General features: G+C 38.0%; 2 protein-coding genes across 2 annotated transcripts; both read left to right on the top strand.

The window, feature by feature from the left end:
• Positions 1–11419: 11419 nt before the first annotated feature.
• Positions 11420–12931, top strand: LOC149210146 (uncharacterized). The gene has a single exon (XM_089396642.1). The coding sequence runs from the start codon at positions 11915–11917 to the stop codon at positions 12929–12931; it is 1017 nt and encodes a 338-aa protein (XP_089252768.1). The 5' UTR covers positions 11420–11914.
• Positions 12932–12948: 17 nt separating this feature from the next.
• LOC149210147 (uncharacterized) lies at positions 12949–15992 on the top strand. The gene is made up of 2 exons (XM_089396641.1): positions 12949–15202; positions 15291–15992. The coding sequence occupies exons 1-2, from the start codon at positions 12949–12951 to the stop codon at positions 15746–15748; spliced, it is 2712 nt and encodes a 903-aa protein (XP_089252767.1). The 3' UTR covers positions 15749–15992.
• The last annotated feature ends 8240 nt before the right edge of the window (positions 15993–24232 follow it).

Here is a 24232-nt window from a genome sequence, read left to right on the forward strand (position 1 = left end):
AGATACTGGGCTTGAGCAATGACTTGTCCTCGTAACTACTCCGGCCTTGGCCACATCTTCAGTAATCTTCGGTAATAATGATTTGACAAACCATTCATCTAAGATTTGGTCCGGGATAAAAAGTTTCACTAAACGTCTTCGACGTCTCCATTCATGGATATGATAAGAAATATAAGTGGACGTCGATTGTTTTAATGAAGTTAATAACTCAGTACCATTGTCGTATCTGACCTGCAACTGAAAATGAGTTAGGAACGAGGTAGCTAACTGGCTAAAGTTATAAAAAGAGGCCCGTGGTAACTCAATGTACCACTTGGCCGCGAGACCAATGAGCGTACGCTGGAAAAGATGTAAGTGGATCGAATCATCCGAGATAGAATTCGAAGCACACCAGAGGTGGTAAGTCATCACGTGATTGGATGGATCCTCTCCAGACTTACCTTCGAACTTGGGTATATCGCTGGGCAACTTATTTGGCATTGGCGGCCAGAACGGAAGATAATTTATTGGATCGTTCGTTAGGCGCGTCAAGTCGGGTAAATCCAAAGTTGCGATAAACGGCAATTGCTGGTTAGGATCTCTAAAACTTTGGGTCACAAGACCAGTCCCAGGAGGAGGATATCCAGGATAACTTGGAACAGGAATCGCATTCGGGATATTATATCCTCCTGGAAAACCAGGATTAACCGGACCGTACTAGGGTTGTTGAGGTTGTTGATAAGTATACCCAGGATACGGTTGATACTAGTAAACCGGTTGTTGGACAGCAGGCCCATATTGGTACTGTCCCTGGTGTTGTTGATAAGTAAATTGCGGTTGACTTGTTACAACAGTACTTAAACCAGGCTGCCCTACAGGCATCTGGACCGTGGTTTGAATTGTAGATCCGGACAACGGTAAAGATGTCTGAGGGGTGGTTGCAGAGACAGTAGAAACCGGAGCTGTTGATACTCCAGAAGTAAGTGTGGTAGATGTTGCGGTAGTTGCAGCAGCCGTTTGAGATGGAGTACTAGGTGCGATTGGCGGCTGAGTAACTACCGAAGTTACAGAAGTTTGAACATTTGACTGGACAGGTTGTGGTTGCTGGGGTGGACCAGAAACTACAGGTTGTCCAGTTTGAGGTAACGACTGTATACTTGGCTGCAACACCTGTTGACCTTGTGATGGATCCCACACTATCATTCCGGGGTATTGACCTGTAACAGGTTGAGGATACTGAGATCTGTAACCAGTTTGAGGGTAGGGTTGATAATTGAAAGGTACATTTCCCGTACCTTGAACATAAGACTGACCCTGAGGTGGTTGATAACCTTGACTCGAGTATTGACCTTGGGGTAGATACCCTTGAGGCAAGTACTGATACTGGGGTTGACCTTGAGGCATAAATTGATACTGAGGTTGACCTTGAGGTACATATTGAGGTTGGGGTTGACCCTGAGGAACGTATTGCACCATAGGTACATACTGTCCTTGAGGTTGCCCCCCAGCCGCAACTTGAGTACCTTGAGGTTTCCCCCTAGGCATTAATTGAGGCTGCCCCCCAGGCGGAAATTGACCACCTTGAGGTTGAGAACCGGGAATTGAACCTGACATCATATAAATGTCTCCTACACCCAACGGTCTATTACCATTGTTTCCAGCTAATGACCCATGTCCAATGGGTTGAGGAGATGCTCCCGCAAAGGTACCAGAAAGTGATTGATACCCAGTAGGAACAGAAGGACCACCGTACAAGAAAGATTCAAGAGATTGAGTAGACACAGACGACGGACTAGACATATTTACAGGAGTATAAATACCTCCGGGTGGATAAGGAGCACGAGGTGGAGAAAAACCTATCCCTGAATTGTCTAAATAATTAGTTAACGAAAGGTACCAAGTGGTACTCCTAGGTGGACTGTAAAAGATAGATTCACGCTCTCTTAGGTCAAGAGTAGGTTGATTTTCAAGAACAGGCCTACTTCTTCTTCTGGAGTAAGTTCTTCAATAGCTAACAAACCAGAAGGAAGATTCTCGGTTATGACTCTTTCAATCCTAGGTGAATCCGGAACACTAGAAGTTGGAGTAACAGGTACAGATATTTCAGGTTCTTCGCCTATATCACTAGTAGATGAAAAACTACCAGCGAGCTCAGAAACTGCAACAGCTTCAGGATTGTAACCTGTCTCTAAACCTTGGTAATATGGATGGACACTCTCAGCCTTCATATAAAAAGAGTTGTAAGTATGGGTAATTTTCGTCCTCTTTCTATAAACAGGGGTAACAACTTCTCACATAATCTTTTTATGGACGACATATTATTTTTTGCTATGCTCTGTAGACAGACTTGGCATATTTTTCATGAGATTTTAATTTCCTTTCAAAGGGTGACAAGTTTGTGTATAAATGAAGGAAAATCATCTTTTCACTATGGGGAAGTCAATATGAAAGATATGGAATATCTCTCTCGACTCTTCAATATTCAAGCAAAATCAATCAAAGAGGGAATGAAATATTTGGGCTATCATTTGAAGCCATCTGGCTATTCCATAACAAATTAGTCTTGGATGCTCAACAGATATTACAAAAGGATTGCAGGTTGGGAGTTTAAATGCCTATCATTGGCTAGTAGGATGATTCTCACACAAACTGTTCTCGCACAACTCATAGTTTATTGGGCTTACTTATTCTTCATCCCATCAAGCATCATTAAAAAACTAAATAGTTTAACAGCAATCTTCATATGGGGGGGGCGAGGGGGTGTTGTAAGGAAAAAAGAAAATTCCACCTTACCAAGTTAACAAATCTTACCCTCCCTAAAAAGATGGGTGGCTGGGGCATTATGAACCATCGCAAATTTGGCTTGGCCCTGTTATGTAAATCACCATGGAAAGCAGTACTAGGAGACAGTTTATGGAGCAGTGCTATCAGAATAAAATATTTGGGGAACAGATATTTCTCTTATTGGTTTAGGTACAGATCTCATAGATTCTCTCCTATGTCAGCTCATAAAAGCAAGGAAACATCAGAACTCGACCTGTTTGGGGTAATTAGGGCTCGCTCGTGGTTCGGCTATATGGAGGAGCTTTCAAAAGATCCAACACTTCTTTTTCAAAAATCTATTTTGGAAATTTCAATCAGGGAACAACATTCTCATCGGTCTTGATTCTATCATGGGTGTATAGGAAGTTTGGCCTATCCCTCATTAGATTTTACTTTTATTTCAACAAAAAGGTATTTTTTTACTGGGCACGGGTCATTTAGGATTGGCGGGGTGTTATTCCTAGATGGAAATCTGCTATAGATTGGGGCCTTCATGGTCAAATAGTTGTCTAATGGGATAAGATTATCTGGAATATGAAGAGCAGTGGGATATATAGGACCAAGGAAAAGGATAACATTGTATGGCGGAGTAAGGGAGGCAGGATAAATGTTTTTGTTAAAGATATATATATATCTCCTTAATAGAAGAACATCATGATTATGCCGAGACAATATTTCCACTTACATTCTGGAAATCTGGATGCCCATACAAAATTGTATTATTCTCATGGCTTGTATATCACAACAAAAACCTCACCTGGACCAACCTACAAAAAAGGAATTGGCATGGCGCAACTATATTCTCTTTTTGCCTATCTGAGACAGAGGACAATATGCACATTCTTCATAACTGCATCCACACACAGGCCCTTTGGAAGAAGTTGGCCTCTCATTTCGGTTTCAACTTCATATCCCATTCATCCATTATGGACACATTTGAATGGTGGAGCTCCCAGAAAGTTTTATGGAGACCTATTCCCCTTATAGTGTTCTGGTTTGTATGGAAATGGTGGAATAGGGTGGTTTTTCATAACTGCAAGGAGGATTTCAAGCTCATATATGATCAAATCATCCCCTATTATCTCTCTATCCTCCCATATATTCCCTAGCAAGTGAAACAAAAATCAAATGTATTTGCTCCTTCTCAGTTGATATATCCGAGGGCTCACTTCGATGGTGCAACAAAAGAAGGTATGTGTGCATGCGGTGTATACATCAATATTATGGAAGACCAACACTTTTCAATATATTGGAATGGAGTTTCAGGGACAAGCAACAAAGCTGAGGCCATGGCATTATATGGCCTCCTTACTTTTTGCTCTTTCTTGAATACTGGCCCCCTACGAATCTATGGTGACTCAAAAATCATTATAGATCATGTGATTGGAATACATTCAATAAAAAATACCAATCTTTCTGGATGGATGCATAAGATCTCATCAATCTGGGAGACTTCTCTCTTCTCCATTGCACATGTAAAACGCTTACAAAATATGATTGCTGATGCACTATCTAAGAGGGGCCTGCGGTCACAATTCGGAAGATGGTACCTAAGCATCATTGTGGGGTCTATCACGCATCAAATTCAACACTTCTCTATGCCGGGTATATAGGAATACTTTTCTGTCCTGGTATGTATCATGATCCCATCCTTTTACCATCGTCTTATGCTCAGGTATCACGTTTTTTGTTTCCTTATTCTCTGTATAAGGGTCAATCTCTCCATCTGTCAAATTATTTAGATCTGTCGGTGAATGCAGTCATGTTGCCAGGTTATCATTTTCTGTATATTCATACATGGTCACTTTTTGTTATATGGCTGGGAAATATTGTCAATATTTCCTTTTACATACTATACTGTACATGAGATATTCATAATATATACAACTTTTTTCTTACTGAAAAAACTCCTTCAATTCTGGTATTAACTTTCAGTGAGTTTGATTTCTAAGACTGGATGTAACTTGGCTTTGATGGAGTTGATAGCCCATAATTCAATCTTCAAAAGAAAACCCCTTTCAGATGCAATATATTCCAGAAAATACCTTTGAGAAATTTTGTCGATTCAAGATGGCTAAAGATTAATGCCTTTGTCTAAAGTATGATTTGTTGGCAATAATTGGCTCAAAATTGGTCATCTTCCAAATCTGAAATTCGTGCTTCAAGAGGTCATATACAAGATCAGATTGCAATGTGAATTCTAGCCTCTACAAGTTGTCTCATCATAGACAATTAAGCGGTGAAGCAATCTTCTCAATTCCGCCTTTGTCTCTATAAAATTTCAGTTCTCTGGTTCAGTCTTGACTTTTTTGGAGATGATGATATAGCCTTGGTGAATGCAGCCTCAAATAATAGAAATAACCCTTTCTTGTAGCAGGTTTTACCCTCTAAAAAATGGCAGTTACGAAGCTTTTGAAACATCAGCCACCCAATTTGTGTAGCTTCGAATCTTAATCAGCCATATAAACTGCCCACGCAGTATCTTCGTCCAACAGAAATGGAGATTCAGTCCACACTCAACAATGGTTCTTGGTTGCTTCAGTGAGCCAAAATTGACCCATTAACCATGTCCGGGTTATGTTTGAAAACAATTAAAAAAATAAAACAGCTCGACCTTTGGAGAATGTCAATACTCGCAGGTCACACAATTTCGAATTCTCCCCTTTAATATAACTTAGCACTCTTCACAATCCGGTGGAAAATTTGTCCTCTCTTCAAGATCAGGCAGACACCAGCTTGAAATTTCAAATATGGCTTCAATATGGTAGATCAATCCTCTGCTCCTAATTACAAAGACGTTCGGTGCCTTTAACTCCACAAAATATTATTTGATCTGGGGTTTTAGAAGAATAAACCAAATAATAATAGTTTGGCCAAAACAATTTCTTCTTCGACCTTCCAATTAAATCTGTCTCAGTAAATTTGTGAATTTACTCAGTTGAAGAATTTAGTCTTCAATGATATGGCATAATTCGATCAACCATAAGAACTTGACCCGTAATAATTAAACTCCAACCACTATACTTCTTTTGGCATCTTGATCTTTAACCCCAAAAAAAAAATCACTTGCAAATCAAACTTCAATGAAGGGAAAACAATTTCTTTGCAATGGTTAATTAGGGTGGCTACTGAAATTAATGAGATTTTAGCTAGGGTGATTATAGACGATCAAAAACTAGTTTCTCTTGAAACTCTCAATCAATCTGCAATAAACGCTCAGACACGAAAACTAGCTCTGATACCACTGTAAGATTCTAGAGTGCAAAATTTTCAATAGATCTGATACATTATAGTTTCCTAAAAATACTTCAACCCAAAATACAAAACATAAGGGATCCAAAAAAGAAAAATGCAACCACTTATTTATGTTAATAGTTGTAAATATGATACATGCCCATACAAGTAATATTGAAGCCCCTACCACTGGCATGCACAACTTCTCATCAAATGATTAAGCTAAAATATTGAAGCACTTTGTGAATCCTGGATGGATCCACCCAACAAAGATCACCGTGGGGTTTTTGTCCCGGATCAAACTAGAATTGGCCAAGCCAAGTTATCAACAAAACACAATAAGATTGATGAACTCGAGATGTCCCAAATGCCTAGCTCCTATCCCCTTTTATAGGCTTTATGGATTCTCTAGAAACATTATTTTATTGTTTTCCCTCGAAAGCAAATATCATGGGCAGATACCAGAGTAAATACCATGAGTAAATTTGTCCATTTGACCTTATCAAAAAAAGAAATATTACATAATTGTACACCGTCTTTTAAGTCTTGTTAGTCTTGTTATTCCATTGTCTCTAATTGGATGTTGTCATGATTGCTTGCCTCACCAACAGAAATTTATTGCTCAACCACAAATAATGGAAATAGATATTTTGTAAGAAACGTTGTCTTTCCTTCTCCGTCTCAAACCATCTACATGGCATTGTTTTGTTTAATACCTTAGCCAAGTTGGCAAAAATATATGACTCATTGTCTTGCAACTCCGTTCCAATGTTTGTAAAGTGAAGAATAAATAATTCCATGAGTAGAGACTCATTTGTCTAGACCTCCATTGCATCTATAAACATTAAATTCTACAGCATGGAGCATGGAAAAAAATGTGTTCTTATGTGCGAGTTTCCAATTATATTCTGCAGTTCTATAGAAAAATTAGGAATTCCCCTATCTCCTGAATTTTCATATCATTCTCTGGCAACATCCATCTTAATCAATCCATAACAAAAGAACAAATTTACAGGGATCCCCTATCCCCACAATTTCAGTGTTTATGCTTGGGAATAGTCAAAAGAAACCTCATTCTTTCTTGGAAAACCAAATGCCTCCATTTGTAAATAGCTTAAAAAGAAATTTAAAGAACTTGGCATATCGCCTAGCAACAAAATGAAGATACAAAACTCCAAAAACATCAGATGACTTACCCACCCTCTCTTAGATAAAGAATGAGCCCTCCAACATGCACGTAGGTAAAACCACTTCTGAAACAAAATGCTAATTTCTAAACAAACCACTAAAATTCCAAAATAAATATAAACAAAGTTTTGATGCTTCCTATAATGATCTATTATACAACTGATGTTTTGTGCTTGTAGTTGATCTCTCTCTGGCATGGCAGTTTGATTATGCATTTGAAAAATGATTTTAAGATAATTTCATCTCCATTTTTTTAATCGTAAACTTTGAATTGTTTAAACTACGAAGTTGAAGTTGAAAATAGGAAAGGAAAAGGACTTAGTTGAACTTCAAGCAGAGTATCTAAAATGGGGAATGAACACTCTTGCACTGCACATCATGGAAATATTCAACAACAACATTCAACAAGGATTCCCAAGAGATTGGACAAGTAGCCTAACAATAACCCTCTTTATAAGTGGAGACATTAATAATCCTTCCAATTATAGAACCATTATGATTTATCCTTTGTTTGCAAAGCTTTTCAACAACATGGTAGAAAATAGAATCAGTAAGTGGGAAGAAGTAAGAGAAAAGAGGGCAAAAGGACAAGCGGGTTTTAGGCCAAAGCATTCTACAATGGATCATGGTATCACGTTGAGACACATTATTGAAAAGGTTTGGGGGGACAAAGAAGAAGTATTATGTTGCTTTGTTGACTTCAAAAATACATTTGACACAATCCCCAAAGATAAGTTGTGGCGTAGAATGGAATAACTTGAAATTCCTTTGCATTATTGAGTCATTGTCCATAGACTTTATGAAGAGGTGAAAGTCAAAATTAGAACCTCAGTGGGTATTTCAAAAAGCTTTAGAAGTGACATTGGAGTAAAACAAGGTTGCAAGGTGGAGATGGTGTTCAGTTGGGAGAGTTTGTGATAAAGTTTCTTTTATATGCTAATGATCTTGTATTGATTGCTAAATCGGCCCATGGACTGCAAATGCACCTATATACCCTTGAGCATTTTTGTAGAGCGGTGGGGATGCAAGTCAATACTAGCAAGACCAAAATAATGTTTTTCTCTAATAAAAGGAAGCAGAGCCAGCATATGTTCTTCTTTGAATGAAACATTCTTGAAGAAGTAAACGAGTGCAAGTACTTCGTGATTGATTTCAACAACAAAGTTAATTGAGAGGGCCGCAGAAAGAAAAGAATTTTAGGACGGTGGAAAGCATTATATGCTCTTCAAAACAAATGTAGAGAAAAAATTTATGAGATTGGAAAACGATTAAAGTGCTTTTTGAACTCCTAGTTTGTCCAGTGATTCTATATGGGTGTGAATGATGGGCTAGTAGCACCTCTATCTCAAAATGTAAACAAATTGAGAAAATCCAAAAACACCTAATCATGAGCAAGTTCAAAATAAGAAGTTCGGTACCTTATGAGATAATCCTGAGTGAAATAGGAGCAACTATCATCGAAGCAATTGTTATGGTGCGGCTCATAAGATATCTAAAAATAATTGAACAAACGGGAGTAGGTACATGGCCTAATGTTATCTTCAATGAAGGCATGAGTGAAAGAAAGAAAACATTGATGAGACAAAACTACACATAGATGCAAAAATGAAATATCCACCTCAATGCTTGTCCCACAAATAGCAAGGAGCTAAATAATTTTGTTATGGAGAAATTTCATAAACAGGTATGGGGAAAAGAGTTGGGTAGAAAGAAGAAGTACTAAATTGAGGAATTCAACCCTACGTGTGATCTCCAACAAAAAGAGTACATTGTGCTAGCATTTCGCGGAGGGAAAAGGTTCTTATTGCTCAATTAAGAACCAATTCGGATCAACTTTGGTGTGAAATGGGATGGTGGAAAAGGCCTAAAGAAGCTTGGGAATAACGGGTGTGTACATCTTTGCTTGTCTAGGGCAGTGGAATCGGAAAAACATTTCATTTTGGAATGTGATGCGTTCAAAGACATCAAATAAAGTTATGAGAATATATTAGCATCAGTTTCTTGCCATTGTCTTTTCAGCGAGGGGACTCTTAAAAGTTTGGGTCAGCTCATCCTCAATTTGAATAAAAAATGATTGAATTGCAAAAGACGAAAACAAGGAATTGATGGCCCATAGACTATTTTTAGTCTCGTGAACTTTAAAATATCATTTCATTTCATCCCCTTAAATAATATTTAAAGATTTAAAAACTTTACAATTTCGTTAACCATATAATTAAGTTTTTAACTACAAACAATAAATTAACTGAAACTGATTTTTAAACTTTTTTCCTTAATCCAATAATTTAATTAAAAAAAATTATTTACACGCCTATATATAAATTATTTACACACCTATATATATATATATATAACTATGAAATTGAAATTCATGTTATGTAGTTGTATAATTTTTTTTTTACACACCTATATATATATATAACTATTGAAATTCATGTTATGTAGTTGTATAATTTTTTTTGGGTAATGTTTTACTTTCTAATTATTATTTTTTCTTAGAATTGAAATTCCAAACAGAAATATAAACAAGTTATGTTTTCTATTAACCATCGTCGTTGTGTGATCCATCATGTTACGTTTTCTATTAACCATCGTCACTGTTTTCTGGCAAGTGGCTCTTGTTTTCCAACCAATTTTGTAAATAAAATCCAATTTAAAATTGTTTTATATTAATACATTCATCTCTATGTAAAACTTCTATCTTATTTTTCAATCTATTTCATACACTGTTACTTTATTACCTGGCAATATAAAACCTATTTCATACACTGTTACTGTATTCAGATGCATTAAATAGTACATGACAACTCAAAACCTGTTTCATACACTGTTACTTTGTTCAGATGCATTGCACTGCACGTTAAAGTTATCTCTCAATCTCTCTTCTGAAACAGTGCATTCATCATGCAGAGGACAATAGCTCGTCACTGACACTGACACTGACAAATCCAATGGAAGAGGGCAATTAGTAGCTTCTACGCTGCTGCTTTGTGTCATTATTCTTGTTCACGCAACATAATTTCCACAGTCCCATTTCATTATGAGCATTCGCACTTTATTGTTTTAGCCTTCGTGAATCAAAGCTACTTGGAATTTTGTTATGGTAGGATTCTATCCATTCATGACACAATGCATTCATCACGCAGAGGACAATAGGCCGTCACTACCACTGACAATTCCAAGGGAAGAGGATAGTAGGTAATTTCTACACCGCTTCTTTGTGCCAGTTTTCTTGTTCATGCACCTTAATTTCCACAGTTCCATTTCACTGTCAACGTTCGTAGTCTCTTGCTTTAGCCTTCAAGAATCAAAGGTACTTGGAATTTTGTTGTGGTGGAAATCTTCCGTCCCTAATGGTGACCTTTCCCTCTCTAGCTGCCACTGGATCAGTGACAGTTAATCCAATCACACCTCCCAGGAACCTTTCCCTCTCTGCCACTGAGTTCAGTCACACTAAATCCTATGACAAGATGACAGCCATAGCAAGCTCCTCCCTCAATCAGTGCAGAGTCCTTAGTGCGTCCCATCCTTTAGCCGGTCAGTCCGTCCTCAAATCATTTCAATTTCCACTGGCTTAGCACTACCACAATTATTAGCGATGTCAGACAAATGGTAGAATATGAGTAATAGTGCTGTTACCCCATCACTGACCGCCGAATTTTTCTTGTTCATGCACCTTAATTTCCACAGTTCCATTTCACTGTCAACGTTCGTAGTCTCTTGCTTTAGCCTTCAAGAATCATAGGTACTTGGAATTTTGTTGTGGTGGAATTCTTCCTTCCCTTATGGTGACCTTTCCCTCTCTAGCTGCCACTGGATCAGTGACAGTAAATCCAATCACACCTTCCAGGAACCTTTCCCTCTCTGCCACTGAGTTCAGTCACACTAAATCCTATCACAAGATGACAGCTATAGCAACCTCCTCCCTCAATCAGTGCAGAGTCCTTAGTGTGTCCCATCCTTTAGCCGGTCAGTCCGTCCTCAAATCATTTCAATTCCCACTGGCTTAGCACTACCACAATTATTAGGGATGCAATCAGACAAATGGTGGAATATTAGCAATAGTGCTGTCACCCCATCACCGACTGCAGAATTTTTCTTGTTCATGCACCTTAATTTCCACAGTTCCATTTAACTGTCAACGTTCGTACTCTCTTGATTTTGCCTTCACGAATAAAAGGTACTTGGAATTTTGTTGTGGTGGAATTCTTCCCTCCCTTATGGTGACCTTTCCCTCTCTAGCTGCCACTAGATCAGTGACAGTAAATCCAATCACACCTTCCAGGAACCTTTCCCTCTCTGCCACTGAGTTCGGTCACACTAAATCCTATCACAAGATGACAGCCATAGCAACCTCCTCCCTCAATCAGTACAGAGTCCTTAGTGCGTCCCAGCCTTTAGCCTGTCAGTCCATCCTCAAATCATTTCAATTCCCACTGGCTTAGCACTACCACAATTATTAGGGATGCAATCAGACAAATGGTGGAATATTAGTAATAGTGCTGTCACCCCATCATCCACCGCCGAGTTTATCTTCACTTCAATTCTCTTATAAATAGTTGTGAGAAGCCACATAGAGCTGCAAATCTCCCCTGCATTTTCACCTCCCTGTTGTGGAATGTGGCATTTTTTTCAAGACAACCCCCAATCCCCATTTCATAAGTGTTGAAGAGGCGTATAGGATTGCATTATGGGGTCTCTCTGTTTTTCTTTTGCTATACTGTTTCTCCTCTTCATCTTTTCTTTCTCCTCCTCTGCTCACTCTTTTCGAGATGATCGGCACTCCCTGATGGAATTCAAGAAGCTCATTTCAGACGATCCTTATCATTACATGGCAGATTGGAGTCCTGCAGTCCCCTTTTGCAACTGGACTGCTGTCACATGCAGTCGTCGTCATCCACTGCAAAACAGAGTAGTCTCCCTCAACCTCAGTTCCATCGATCTGGGTGGCTCCATTTCTCCTTACCTTGGCAATTTGTCATTTCTCCACACACTTGATCTTTCAAACAACTCTTTACACGGTCATATCCCACCACAGTTGGGACGCCTCTTTCATCTGAAGAAGCTCAGATTGTCGTACAATCAATTGGAAGGAAGTATTCCAAGCGAAATCCACAGTTGCAGAAATCTGGTTTACATGGCGCTTTCCTTCAACAATCTGAGCGGGATTATCCCCAGGAAGTTGGGTTCCTTAACCTCTCTGCAACAACTTTTCTTAGGAACCAACGCCCTAACAGGTACCATTCCCTCTTCCTTGGGAAACCTTTCAGCCTTGATTGATTTGAGTATTGAATTTAACATGCTCACTGGTGTCATTCCACCACAGTTGGGCTTACTACCTAATTTAAAAACGCTTTATCTTACCACAAATCTATTGTCAGGCAACATACCTATTTCTTTTTCAAATATCTCCACTTTGACTGAACTAAAAATAGATACAAATAAACTCACTGGTAGCATTCCACGAGAGTTGGGCATGCTCACTAGTTTACAAATACTTTATTTATTTGAAAATAAATTATCAGGTACCATTCCTGCTTCTTTGTCCAATATCTCCACTTTGACTGATGTGGAAATTGATAACAACAATCTCACTGGAAGCATTCCAGTAGATTTGGGTCTGCTCAACAATTTACAAACACTTAAGCTATCTCATAATGAATTGTCTGGCACCATTCCCGCTTCTCTTTCCAATATCTCACTTTGAGTCACTTGGAAATTCCGATGAACAAGCTCACTGGCTGTATACCACAAGAATTGGGCCAGCTCACGAGTCTGCAATTGCTTTCTCTGTTTGAAAATGAATTGTCAGGAACTATTCCCGTTTCTTTGTCTAATATTTCCACCTTGACTTATTTGGCAATTTCCTCAAACAAACTCACTGGCAGCATTCCACAAGAATTAGGTTTGCTCACTAGTTTGCAAATGCTTTACATATTTGAAAATGAATTGTCAGGGACCATTCCCGCTTCTTTTTCAAATATCTCCACACTCACACTCTTGGACATTAACAGAAACAAATTAAGAGGGCACATTCCATCAGAATTTGGTGCCATGCTCAATAGTTTGGGTTTTCTTTCTTTATGGGGAAATCAACTTAGTGGAAAGATACCAAATTCCATTGGGAATTGCTCCAATCTAAGAATACTCCTCCTCGACCACAACAAGTTGACTCAGAGTGTGCCAGTAGAGTTGAGTAAGCTATCCCTCCTTGAAGAATTAAGCTTACATTTTAATGAGCTTGATAGTGGTGGCACTGCAACCATGCTCTTTCTTCTATCTCTTACTAATTGTTCTCATCTACAAGAACTAAGGTTGAGCAATAATATATTAAGTGGTGTTTTGCCCCCTTCCATAGGAAAACTCTCTACCAATTTAACTTTCTTGTCATTAGCAAGCAACATGATAGAAGGAAGCATTCCTCCATCTATCAACAATCTTAGCAGCCTAACTTACCTAAATTTAAGTGGAAACTTTTTAAATGGCAGCATTCCATCATTAGGAAACCTTAAAAAATTAGAAAGATTGAATTTAGCAGACAACAGATTAGAAGGAAACATCCCTGATGACTTTGAACAATTACAACATCTTGGTCTTTTGGACATTAGCAAAAACAGACTTTTTGGAAATATTTCCAATTCCTTTGCACCCCTGACACCCCTTAAACAACTAAGGAGACTCTCCCTTCATAACAACCACTTGTCAGGAAGCATACCTGCTAGCTTGGGAGGCTGTATAAATTTGGAATTGCTTGACTTGTCTCATAATATGCTCACTGGTAGCATACCACCAGAAATTGCTGAACTTCATGATTTAGTTTTCTACTTGAATTTGTCATGGAATTTATTAGAAGGCTCTTTGCCCATGGGGATTGGTAAAATTACAATGGTTCAAGCTATAGACATTTCTGCCAATAAGTTGACTGGGGTCATCCCACATACACTAGGAAGCTGCAGCGAATTACAATCATTGAATTTATCTCAAAATGCCTTCCAAGGATTTATTCCAGATTCACTTGGAAATTTGCAAAGTCTTGTGAAGCTAGATCTCTCTTCCAACTCCTTATTGGGCACAATACCAGAATCACTTGAGAAGTTGAAAATGCTTCAATATTTGAATTTCTCTTTCAACAATCTAACAGGGGAAATTCCAAAAGGTGGTATATTTGCAAATCAAACAATTTCCATTTATTTCACTGGAAATCCTGGCCTTTGTGGGCCACAAGTATTCAAGTTAACCGCATGTCCATCAACCAAAGGTCATTTTCCCTTTGTGAAAAAAGTATTATTACCAGTGAGTGGAGCTATTGTTCTTATACTATGCTGTTTACTTTTGGGATTTTTTCGGAGAAGGAATATCCATATGCAAAACATGGATGTGTCACGAGCTCTAATTCAAAGGATTTCATATCAAGAACTTCACATATCAACTAATGGATTTTCTGAGGCCAACTTGATTGGAGCCGGTAGTTTTGGTTCAGTGTACAAGGGAATTTTGAGTGATGGCACGCTTGTTGCTGTCAAAGTTCTAGACTTGCAAAATGACCAGGTTGAGAAGAGCTTTAAAGCAGAATGTAGTGTCTTGCAGAAGGTCCGACATCGGAATTTGGTGAGGATCATAACCTCATGTTCCAACCTCCATTTCAAAGGTTTAGTGTTCCAATTTATGTTTAATGGAAGCTTAGAGAAGCATCTTTATCCTAACAGAGATGACAACAACAATGAGGATGTGTGTCAGCTAGGGTTGAAAACAAGATTAAGCATTGCCATAGATGTGGCCCATGCCATGGAATATCTTCATCATTATTGTTTTGTGCAAGTAGTGCATTGTGATATAAAACCAAATAATGTGCTTTTAGATGAAGACATGTCAGGCCATGTAACAGATTTTGGTATTGCGAGATTAATTGGTGCATCCTCTGCTGATTCACTTGCCTCAACAGTTTCTTTGAAAGGATCAGTGGGATACATTGCCCCAGGTATATCTTTTTAAAACATTACTTTCTCTTTAATGATTTTGTATAGACTTTTCTATTAAAAATTTAATTAAGGTTGTCTTTAATGCAGAGTATGGATTAGGTGAGAGAGTTTCAATCAAAGGAGATGTTTACAGCTATGGCATTTTGTTATTGGAAATGCTTACTAGAAAGAGACCAACAAGTGACATATTTGTTGGAGACCTAACATTGCACAAGTGGGTTAACTTAGCAGTTCCAAACACAGTGAAGGAGGTAATTGATAATAGTCTTTTAACCGGGATGGATGGAGATGAATTTGAAGAAGATAATGTATATAAATGCATACTTTCTTTGATAGAAGTTGGTTTGTTTTGTTCAAAAGATTCCCCTGAAGAAAGACCAACTATGAAAGACGTGGTAATAATATTGGTGAATATTAAAAGGCATTTGATGACAAATACAGTGGCTTCTAGAAGATTGACAAGGAGCATATCTGATTTGCTTAACAACACAAATGCAACCAGGAATGATGCCCCTGCATCAAATGACCAAAGTTCTACATTTTAGTTTTTGAAATCAAAATAACAAGAGTTTTCAGTCTTGCCATTATCCTGGCAACAGGCAGAACATTTTGTTGATATGTATTAGTATGTGATTATTGTCATTATGAAAATTAGATTTTTTGCAACACTATATCATGTGGATTGCAAATGTGTTGCAGTTGGTCTTATTGATTACCCCTCCATGATGAGTCTAATTATTTTGTTTATATTATTGGCAAAAATTTGGTTGTTGAACAATGAATTCCCATTTTACATGTGAATTTGTGTTTTATGGAAATCCTATTGATGAGACACTAATGACAAAAGCACTCGTTCAACTATACAATTTGGTCTCTGGTTTATTGTGAAAGACTAATTTTGTAAAATTATGCTTACTATAAAGTTTTTAATGATTGTTTACCTTCTTCGGTTTTTCCCACAGTTTGACCATGTCCTTTCAAGCCTTTTGTGCCTTTATCCTCGTATGCCATCTAACTACTTTCTTATGCTCCCAGAAGATTTTGTCACCAGCAATAATTTGTTAGATCGCATTGAACACTTGGATTTGTTACTTGTTCTTATTATCAGAATAGAAGTTGTATGCTTAGTGGGTCTGACAAGTTTCAAACAGATAGAGACTTTGCTCATATTGCATAGAACTGCTATTGTTTCAAGTTCTTATTATCAGAATAGAAGTTGTATGCTTAGTGGGTCTGACAAGTTTCAAACAGATAGAGACTTTGCTCATATTGCATAGAACTGCTATTGTTTCAATATCCTCCCAAGTCACAGATTGTCCATTCCTTAGATTTCACAGTGGCATGTTAATTTCCTAAGTTAATGAAGCTGGCATGGATACTTTGGACCTCAAATTTAATATGTCAAGGCTATTTTATATAGAAATATGAATTTGTTCTTGATATGGATCTGGTTGTCTTCCTTCCCACTGCTGCTTCAGTGATTGCTCTCTTTAGCTGACATTCTTCATTGATGGAACGGGTTGTGGTGATAATTGATCCCTAACAATCACTCACTTCTTCAATATTTGGCATTTTTGAAGTTCATGTATCCAAAATCGTGTTCCTTATGCCTGTACAATATCAAAAAGCCAATATCAGTTACTATTCCTTATTTTTAACAGTGACAGAGTAAACACAACAGATAACAGGTAGCATAGAGAAAACTCATAAAAACCAAGAGATTAAATGAAGGAGTGAATGCAAATTTTCAGAGACAATTCAGTAAAAGCTAAAAATGATACAGGAAACTGCAGTCTTTTCAAAGGAAAATGGACCAAAAGTGCCTCTGTACATGAACAACACCTATCATATATATCGAATAAATGCCTGCAACATGGAATATTTGCACTGGAGATGCAAACCAAATGGTTGCTCGGTGGATCGTTTTAGTACTACATCAATTTTAGAATTGGTCTGAAGTAAGGTGCAGGATTTTGTGAGTGATTTCTCGGGTATAGCATCTCAACTGTATATCTAAAAATGAGGACAATGTAAATGTATGCTGGTATTTTGCATCATACAACCTATTGAAGAGATTTTCAAGGAAGTGGAAACAAGTGGAAAGACCAGTGAACCCCTTAGCACAGATGTTCATATTGACCCCATCTTGATTAAAGAATGGGAGCAATTTGATCAGCAAATCAAAAGCCAGAGCGACCCCCAAAAACACAGTGAAAGAGTTTGAGGGTGTTTCAGAGAGAGCAATGACGTTTGATTTGGATGTTTTAGGAGAAAGGTGGGTGAATTTGCTGCGAAATATGGATGCCATCAATCTATCCTTCTAAATTCAGGTAACTGCCGTACATTAGATACCATTATGAAAAGTAGTATAATGGGTGGTAACGGCCGGCCCCAGAATCAGGGCTAGCAATGGCTAAAACTAAGGCAGTTGCGCATCTATTTGGCTGGGGACCGAGAATCAGGGTTTGTTGTGGCTAGAGATAAGCAGTTGGACATCAATTTTAATCCCTCTAAAGCTTTGAAGAAAGAAATGGGTGTGGCGAAACATCCTACATCGTGTAAAAAAGGAAGATATAGACAGGGGATAAAGTATACGCAGTTTTGTTTTTAAAGGTGGTTTAGGTCGGCGTTAGCGCATAGGTGGATGGAAAAACAATTCGCCTCAGGTGGGATGTTTTTTCGGATAATTTTTATTTTCTACACTGATTTCTTATTCTTTAACTCATCAATGATTTCTTATTCTTTAATTTCTTATTCTTTAACTCATCAATGATTTCTTATTCTTTAATTTCTTATTCTTTAACTCATCAATGATTTCTTATTCTTTAACTCATTTCATGAGGTTTTGCAACTAAATTTTATACAAATTTATTATTAAAAGATAGATAAATAAAAGCATAGTAGCAACATATAAAAACCACAACACATGAGTACCATAAATTATTTTGCAAATTTATGAGGAAAAATAATATATTCATTATTTCTTGGGTCAAAAAATCATCATGCACTTATATACCCTACATTACATGAAAATACCATGGGTTATAGAAGCCTCCAACTCCTAAACCTCCAAGAATAGACTAGTTAATAACAGTGCCAAATTAACGTTATCACTTTGTCAAATTTATCAAGCAATTATCAAGTTGTTTTAGGCTAGATTGAGTTTGGATGTTTTTTTGGATAATTTTAATTTTCTACACTTTGTCAAATTTATCAAGCAATTATCAAATTGAATGAGGTTAGATTGCGTTTGGATGTCTTTTTGGATAATTTTTATTTTCTACACTGAGTTTTTATTCTTCAACTCATCCCATGAGGTTTTGCCACTAAATTTTGTACAAGCTTATTATTAAAAGATAGATAAATAAAAACATAATAGCAACATATAAAAACCATAACACATGAGCACCATAAATTATTTTGCAAACTTATGAGGAAAAATAATAGCTTCATTATTTCTTGGGCCAAAAAGTCATCATGCACTTATATACCCTACATTACATGAAAATAGCACGGGTTATAGAAGCCTCCAACTCCTAAACCTCCAAGAATAGACTAGTTAATAAGTGCCAAATTAATGTTATTACTTTGTCAAATTTATACTCACTATCCTAATAAAACCAACTAGTTGACATCTCATCAGCTCCATTTCACTTGCAAGGAGGGTAGCAATAGCTAGTATAAAGGTAGATTATACTCATACAACTTGCTTAGCAATATTTCATGCAACAATGTTTGTTATAATGCCCCACGCTTTCCATCAACCCTAGATTACAATCATACAACTAGCTCAATAATGATACATGATGCTTTTGATCAACCTCCTTAGATATCGAATAAGGTTCTTTTTAATGTAATTATTAATTAATTTTAAATAGATGTAGTTCTTTAAATAATGATAATGTGTAAATAATAGTGAATATCTAGCATATTTTGAATGGGTGAATAGAAATGCCTAAATAAGTAAAGGGGATTTCATATAAGTATTATTAATAATAATATTAAAGATTTAGTAGTTAAATTATTTTATTTGAAAATTGGTGATGACCCCTACCATATTTTCTTAATACATTTTGAAAAGAGAAGTTGTAAATCCTAGTAATTTCAAGGGCTCTAAATATCTTAAAAAGTGATTGTTATATTTACATATATTTTTTTAGAAATTGCAAATGGTGTTGACATAATGTTAAAAAGGAAAAAAAAAAAAAAAAAAAAAAAAAAAAACAAATATTTGTAGTAAAGAAAGAAGGGGAAAATATATGTTTTATGTAGTTAATTTTTGTTCTTTTTGGGGCAACCACTCATAATATCACATGGAAATGGGACGAACACTTTGGAATAGTGAATATTTTTGCATTAGTAACATATATCATAATAATGTGCTTCAAATATGTTATGAAATAGATTGTAAAAAGACATTCTCAAAAGTATTTTAAAACAAAAGAGTTAAGACATGTTTATTCATATATGATATACATGGTCATGGAAAATATATATGGAATAAGTTTACTGATCTTAGAAGAATTACAATGTGTCACATTGACAAAATATGTAATATGTTTTTTTTGGCTTTCTCATTATGACATATGCATTATCCTCCTTTTTTTTTTACATAAAGCTCAAATGATAAGGAGAACAACTGATGGGGCCAGCCCACGTGGTCCCGCCGTCAATGCACTGATGTGTTATGTACCCGCAATGAATATAATAATAAAATGGATTTTGGATATAAGTGTTGGTTGATTTTTAATCTGCGTTGTATTGATTTGGGCTACGGTGATTGTACCCTGGTTGCCTGCCTGATGGACAACTGTCCCTCCTCGGGATTTTGCGAACCCGCCTTGGTTTGAGGTTTTACACCTTCGCGCTCATTTGTTTCTCGTTGTTTCTTCCGGTCATTTGCTCTGCGAGCTCCCGGCGATCCCTTGCAGCTTCTGTGGTTTTCGTTGTGATTTTCTGAGGCTTGTCCGCCTGGTCTACTGAGTTATGTGCTCCTGGTTGTCTTCTCGGTCTCGATCGTTGTGGGACTCGGCCTGAATGCTTCTGTTCGCCCGGCGATTCGTTGAAACCCTGGTAAGGTTTGCGTTGTTGAATTTGTCTGCGTATATGTTCTTTGTCACTGTGTGTATCCACTCTGCCCCAGTGGGTCTCTGCCTCTATGCATTTTTATCGATTGTTGTCTGTGGTTCACAAGGGTTTACAATTAATTGATGGCTGCATGGTTCTTGGTGACATTCTCTTCGACACTGGTTCATTTGCTCACAAGTTCGACAGGGTTATGGTGGCGTCCTCTGTTAGTTCCTCCGTCAACTCTGCCTGGTAAGTCATTGTTTCGTGTTAGACATTTTCTTCCCTGTTTTTTCCTGAGTCTAATGGCTTGGCTCCTTTGTGAGCAGGAGGGTCTTCCAAGGTGGGAAATGCAACTATGGCTTACCTGTCAGGTAACGACACACATTTCTTTTATTCAATCATTCCGCTTCCAATTCTCTGGTTTTGTCTTGTGGAACCTAACCTCGTTCTGTTTGTCTTCGTGCAGGTGGAGCCGCTCGTTGGTCTCGATGCCTGGACTTTCAACTGCCCCGAACTGAATACGGGTAGAGTCGCTCTGTTATTGTGGTTTGCTTGTCTGGGTTCTTCGACTTGTAGGGTTTGTCTGTTCTTTGTTGGCCTTGAGCCGCTGTCTGTTCTCGGTTCTCTGGTTATTAGGTTTTGTTGTTGACTATGGAAACAAGTTAGGGTCTTATGGGGTTGGCTTCTGTCTGTAGTTGGTTTAGTCCCCACGTCTGCGAACTGGGTTCGGTCTTTTATTTTGAGCAAAGAATGTGAACATATAATGGGCTTTGGATGACTGTATTTGTAACCCTATGAATTTGTGCTGGAATAAATTTGAATTGCTCTCGTAATTTCACATACCTGTTATGGCTATGTATGCCTGAATGTTTTGGTTGTGCGGCTTGTATTGGACGTTGTTGCTCTTCATCCGACTTGACTATCTTTTCCTTCTGGTTCAGAACCTGTAGTGGTATATTAACAATATTCACATGATAAAATAAAGATAAAGGTTACACAGCATTGAGGACGATGTAGGATTATGTGTGCACTGAACAATTATTATATTTCTTTTTCTGTTAATTTCTTACATAGTCGAACCCTGTAATGGGCCTGTTTCACTCCTTTAGTAGCACTGTTTTCAAACGGTTTTGTAACTGTTGTTGGTTTGTTTTGTTGGTTACATCAGTTGTTTCTTATGTGGAACTTTTTTATAGCTGGCTAGCACATTTTCTTTTCACGCTTTTACAACAGTAATGTAACTGTCTGGAAACAACGACTCTAACTAATTACTCCTGCCCTAATTAAAAGTCATTGCATTATTCTTAGGTAACTTTAATTAAAAAAAAAGAAAGTAAAATAAAATAAAGACAGATATACTATGCATCCAGCGAACTGTGTTCTCCGTCCTCTTCAGAAACCATGTCAACCTTGCTTTTGTCTTTGCCCTATTAGCCAGATGCTCATGCATCAGGCTCCCGGGGTAAAATAAATTCATGGCTCCGTTCCATAAGTTCCTCCACCGAATAGCCAGCCTTCTGTATCTGTGCCGCGTCGAGCCATGAGCTGTCCTCCATTGGACGGTCTCTCCACTTGACGAGATATCGTAGATATTCTTTCCTACGTGTCTTCTTGGCTACCTGGGTACTGAGGATCCCTTCAATCTCATGGGACTGAGCCGAAGGCAATTGCTTCTTCCAAGAACTGTCTCCTAATTGGGTGTCCCGTTCTGGCCGTACCACACTGTCATCTTCTGCTTAGGCATTATATGGGAACAGATCCGCCACATTGAAAATAGGTGATATGCCTATGTCAGGTGGCAGCTGAATCTCGTAAGCATTGGCTGAAAATTTACGTAAGATCTTGCATGGACCAATTTTCTTATATTTTAGTTTATTATACGTGCCCTTAGGAAACCGTTCCCTACGCAGGTGCGCAAGAACCTCATCCCCAACATTAAATTGCACTTCTCTTCGCTTTGAATCTGCTTGTTGCTTATACTTCTGTACGCTGTCCTGCAATCTTAATTTGACCTTTTCATGAAGTTCGCTCATTGCTTCGGCAAAGTCTTCCCCATCCGTGCTTCTCCGTTCCAACTTTCCCAAATCTCGCAGTTCATGTATTCCCCGAGGATGCATGCCATACAAAATCTGGAATGGGTTGTGTCCGGTGCTACGATTGGGCGAATCGTTATAAGCGAATTCTGCCTGAGCGAGAGCTCGATCCCATAACCATGAATTTTCTCCAGTTAAACTCCGTAATAAATTCCCCAAGCTCCTGTTCACCACTTCCATTTGTCCATCAATCTGCGGATGATACGCAGAGCGGAAATTCAATTGCGTGCCCAACTTTTTCCACAGGGTGCGCCAAAAGTGTCCTGTGAATTTTACATCCCTGTCTGAAATGATAGATTTGGGTAGGCCATGTAGTCTAACAACCTCCGTGAAAAACAGGTGTGCCACATACGTGGCATCACTAGTTTTCCGGCAAGGAATAAAATGAGCCATTTTCGAAAATCTATCTACCACCACCATTACTAAATCATATCCCCGTTGTTTTCTATGCAGTCCTAAGACAAATTCAATACTGACTGAGTCCCATGGCCTGCTTGGAACATGTAGTGGTGTGTAAAGTCCAGTATTCTGACTGTGTCCTTTCGCCAGTTGGCAAACTTTACACCTATTCACATATCTTTGTACATCCCTGCTCATTTTAGGCCAATAATAAAAATGTCCGAGTTGCCCCAAAGTTTTGTTGATGCCAAAATGTCCTGCTAGTCCACCACTATGCTTCTCCCGTACAATATTCTCCCTCATCGAACAGTCTGGGATACATAACTGCCCACCTCTGAACAATAATCCTTCCTGTAAATTATAGTCTAACCATGGACTTGCATTCCTCAACACGAGATTTTGGCAGGCTTCAAAAGCTTCCTTGAAATTTGTGTCGGTTTGGTACAAATCCTTCAGATATTCAAACCCCATCACCTGTATGCTACTTTCCTGTAAGAGCAAATCTCTTCTGCTCAAGGCATCTGCCACTTTATTGGCTTGCCCACTTATGTGTTTTAACACGAAAGTGAAACTCTGCAAGTATTCTACCCATTTGGCGTGCTTATGGTTTAACTTGTGCTGCTGCATTACATATTGTAATGCCGAATTATCAAAAAATAATACGAACTCATTTCCCAGCAGGTAGTGCCTCCAATGTTTTAAAGCTTGGACCACGGCATAAAATTCCTTGTCATACGAGGAGTATTTATGCCGGCTCTCATTTAGTTTTTCACTAAAGAATGCCACTAGTCTGTCTTCCTGACTGAGCACAACGCCAATAGCTATTCCACTTGCGTCACACCGAACCTGAAAGAGTTTATTAAAATCGGGCAGCCTCAATATTGGTCTCTCTGTAATCTTCCGCTTCAAAAGCTGAAAACTGTCTTCTGCCGCCTTGGTCCAACAAAAAGGCTGACTGGCCTTTTTTATGGTCTTTAGCATCGGTGTGTAGATTTCACTGAAATTCCTAATAAATTTCCGATAAAAACATGCCAGTCCGTGAAAACTATGTACCTCAAATAAGCTCTTCGGTGACGGCCAATTTATAATTGCTGCAATCTTTTTTGGGTCCATCTTCAATTCATTTTCTGCAACTACAAACCCCAGATATACCAACTCCTTCTGCAGGAAAGTGCATTTCTTTAAGTTTATCAGCAGTTTGTTCTGCTGTAACTTCTCTAACACCCTTCGAACATGTTGAAGATGTTCTCCTTTCGTTCTGCTGAAAATCAAGATATCATCAAGGTAAACTATCACGAACTTGCCGATAAATTCCTTTAACATCTCATTCATCAATCTCATAAAAGTACTAGGAGCGTTGCTTAATCCAAATGGCATGACCAGCCATTCGTACAGCCCTTCATTGGTCTTGAAAGCTGTCTTCCACTCATCTCCTTCTCTAATCCTGATCTGATGATAACCACTCTT

The sequence above is a fragment of the Pinus tabuliformis genome, chromosome 1_2 (genome assembly GCF_031772625.1).
Source record: "Pinus tabuliformis cultivar Carrire ecotype Pingquan chromosome 1_2, CPIR1, whole genome shotgun sequence".
NCBI classification, from domain to species: Eukaryota; Viridiplantae; Streptophyta; class Pinopsida; order Pinales; family Pinaceae; genus Pinus; species Pinus tabuliformis.

Bases quoted from the DNA above. Each gene is read 5' to 3' on its own strand.
- LOC149210146 (XM_089396642.1), top strand. From the start codon at position 11,915: ATGGGGTCTCTCTGTTTTTCTTTTGCTATACTGTTTCTCCTCTTCATC.
- LOC149210147 (XM_089396641.1), top strand. From the start codon at position 12,949: ATGAACAAGCTCACTGGCTGTATACCACAAGAATTGGGCCAGCTCACG. The intron at 15,203-15,290 runs GTATATCTTTTT...TCTTTAATGCAG, and splicing joins AGTGGGATACATTGCCCCAG to AGTATGGATTAGGTGAGAGA.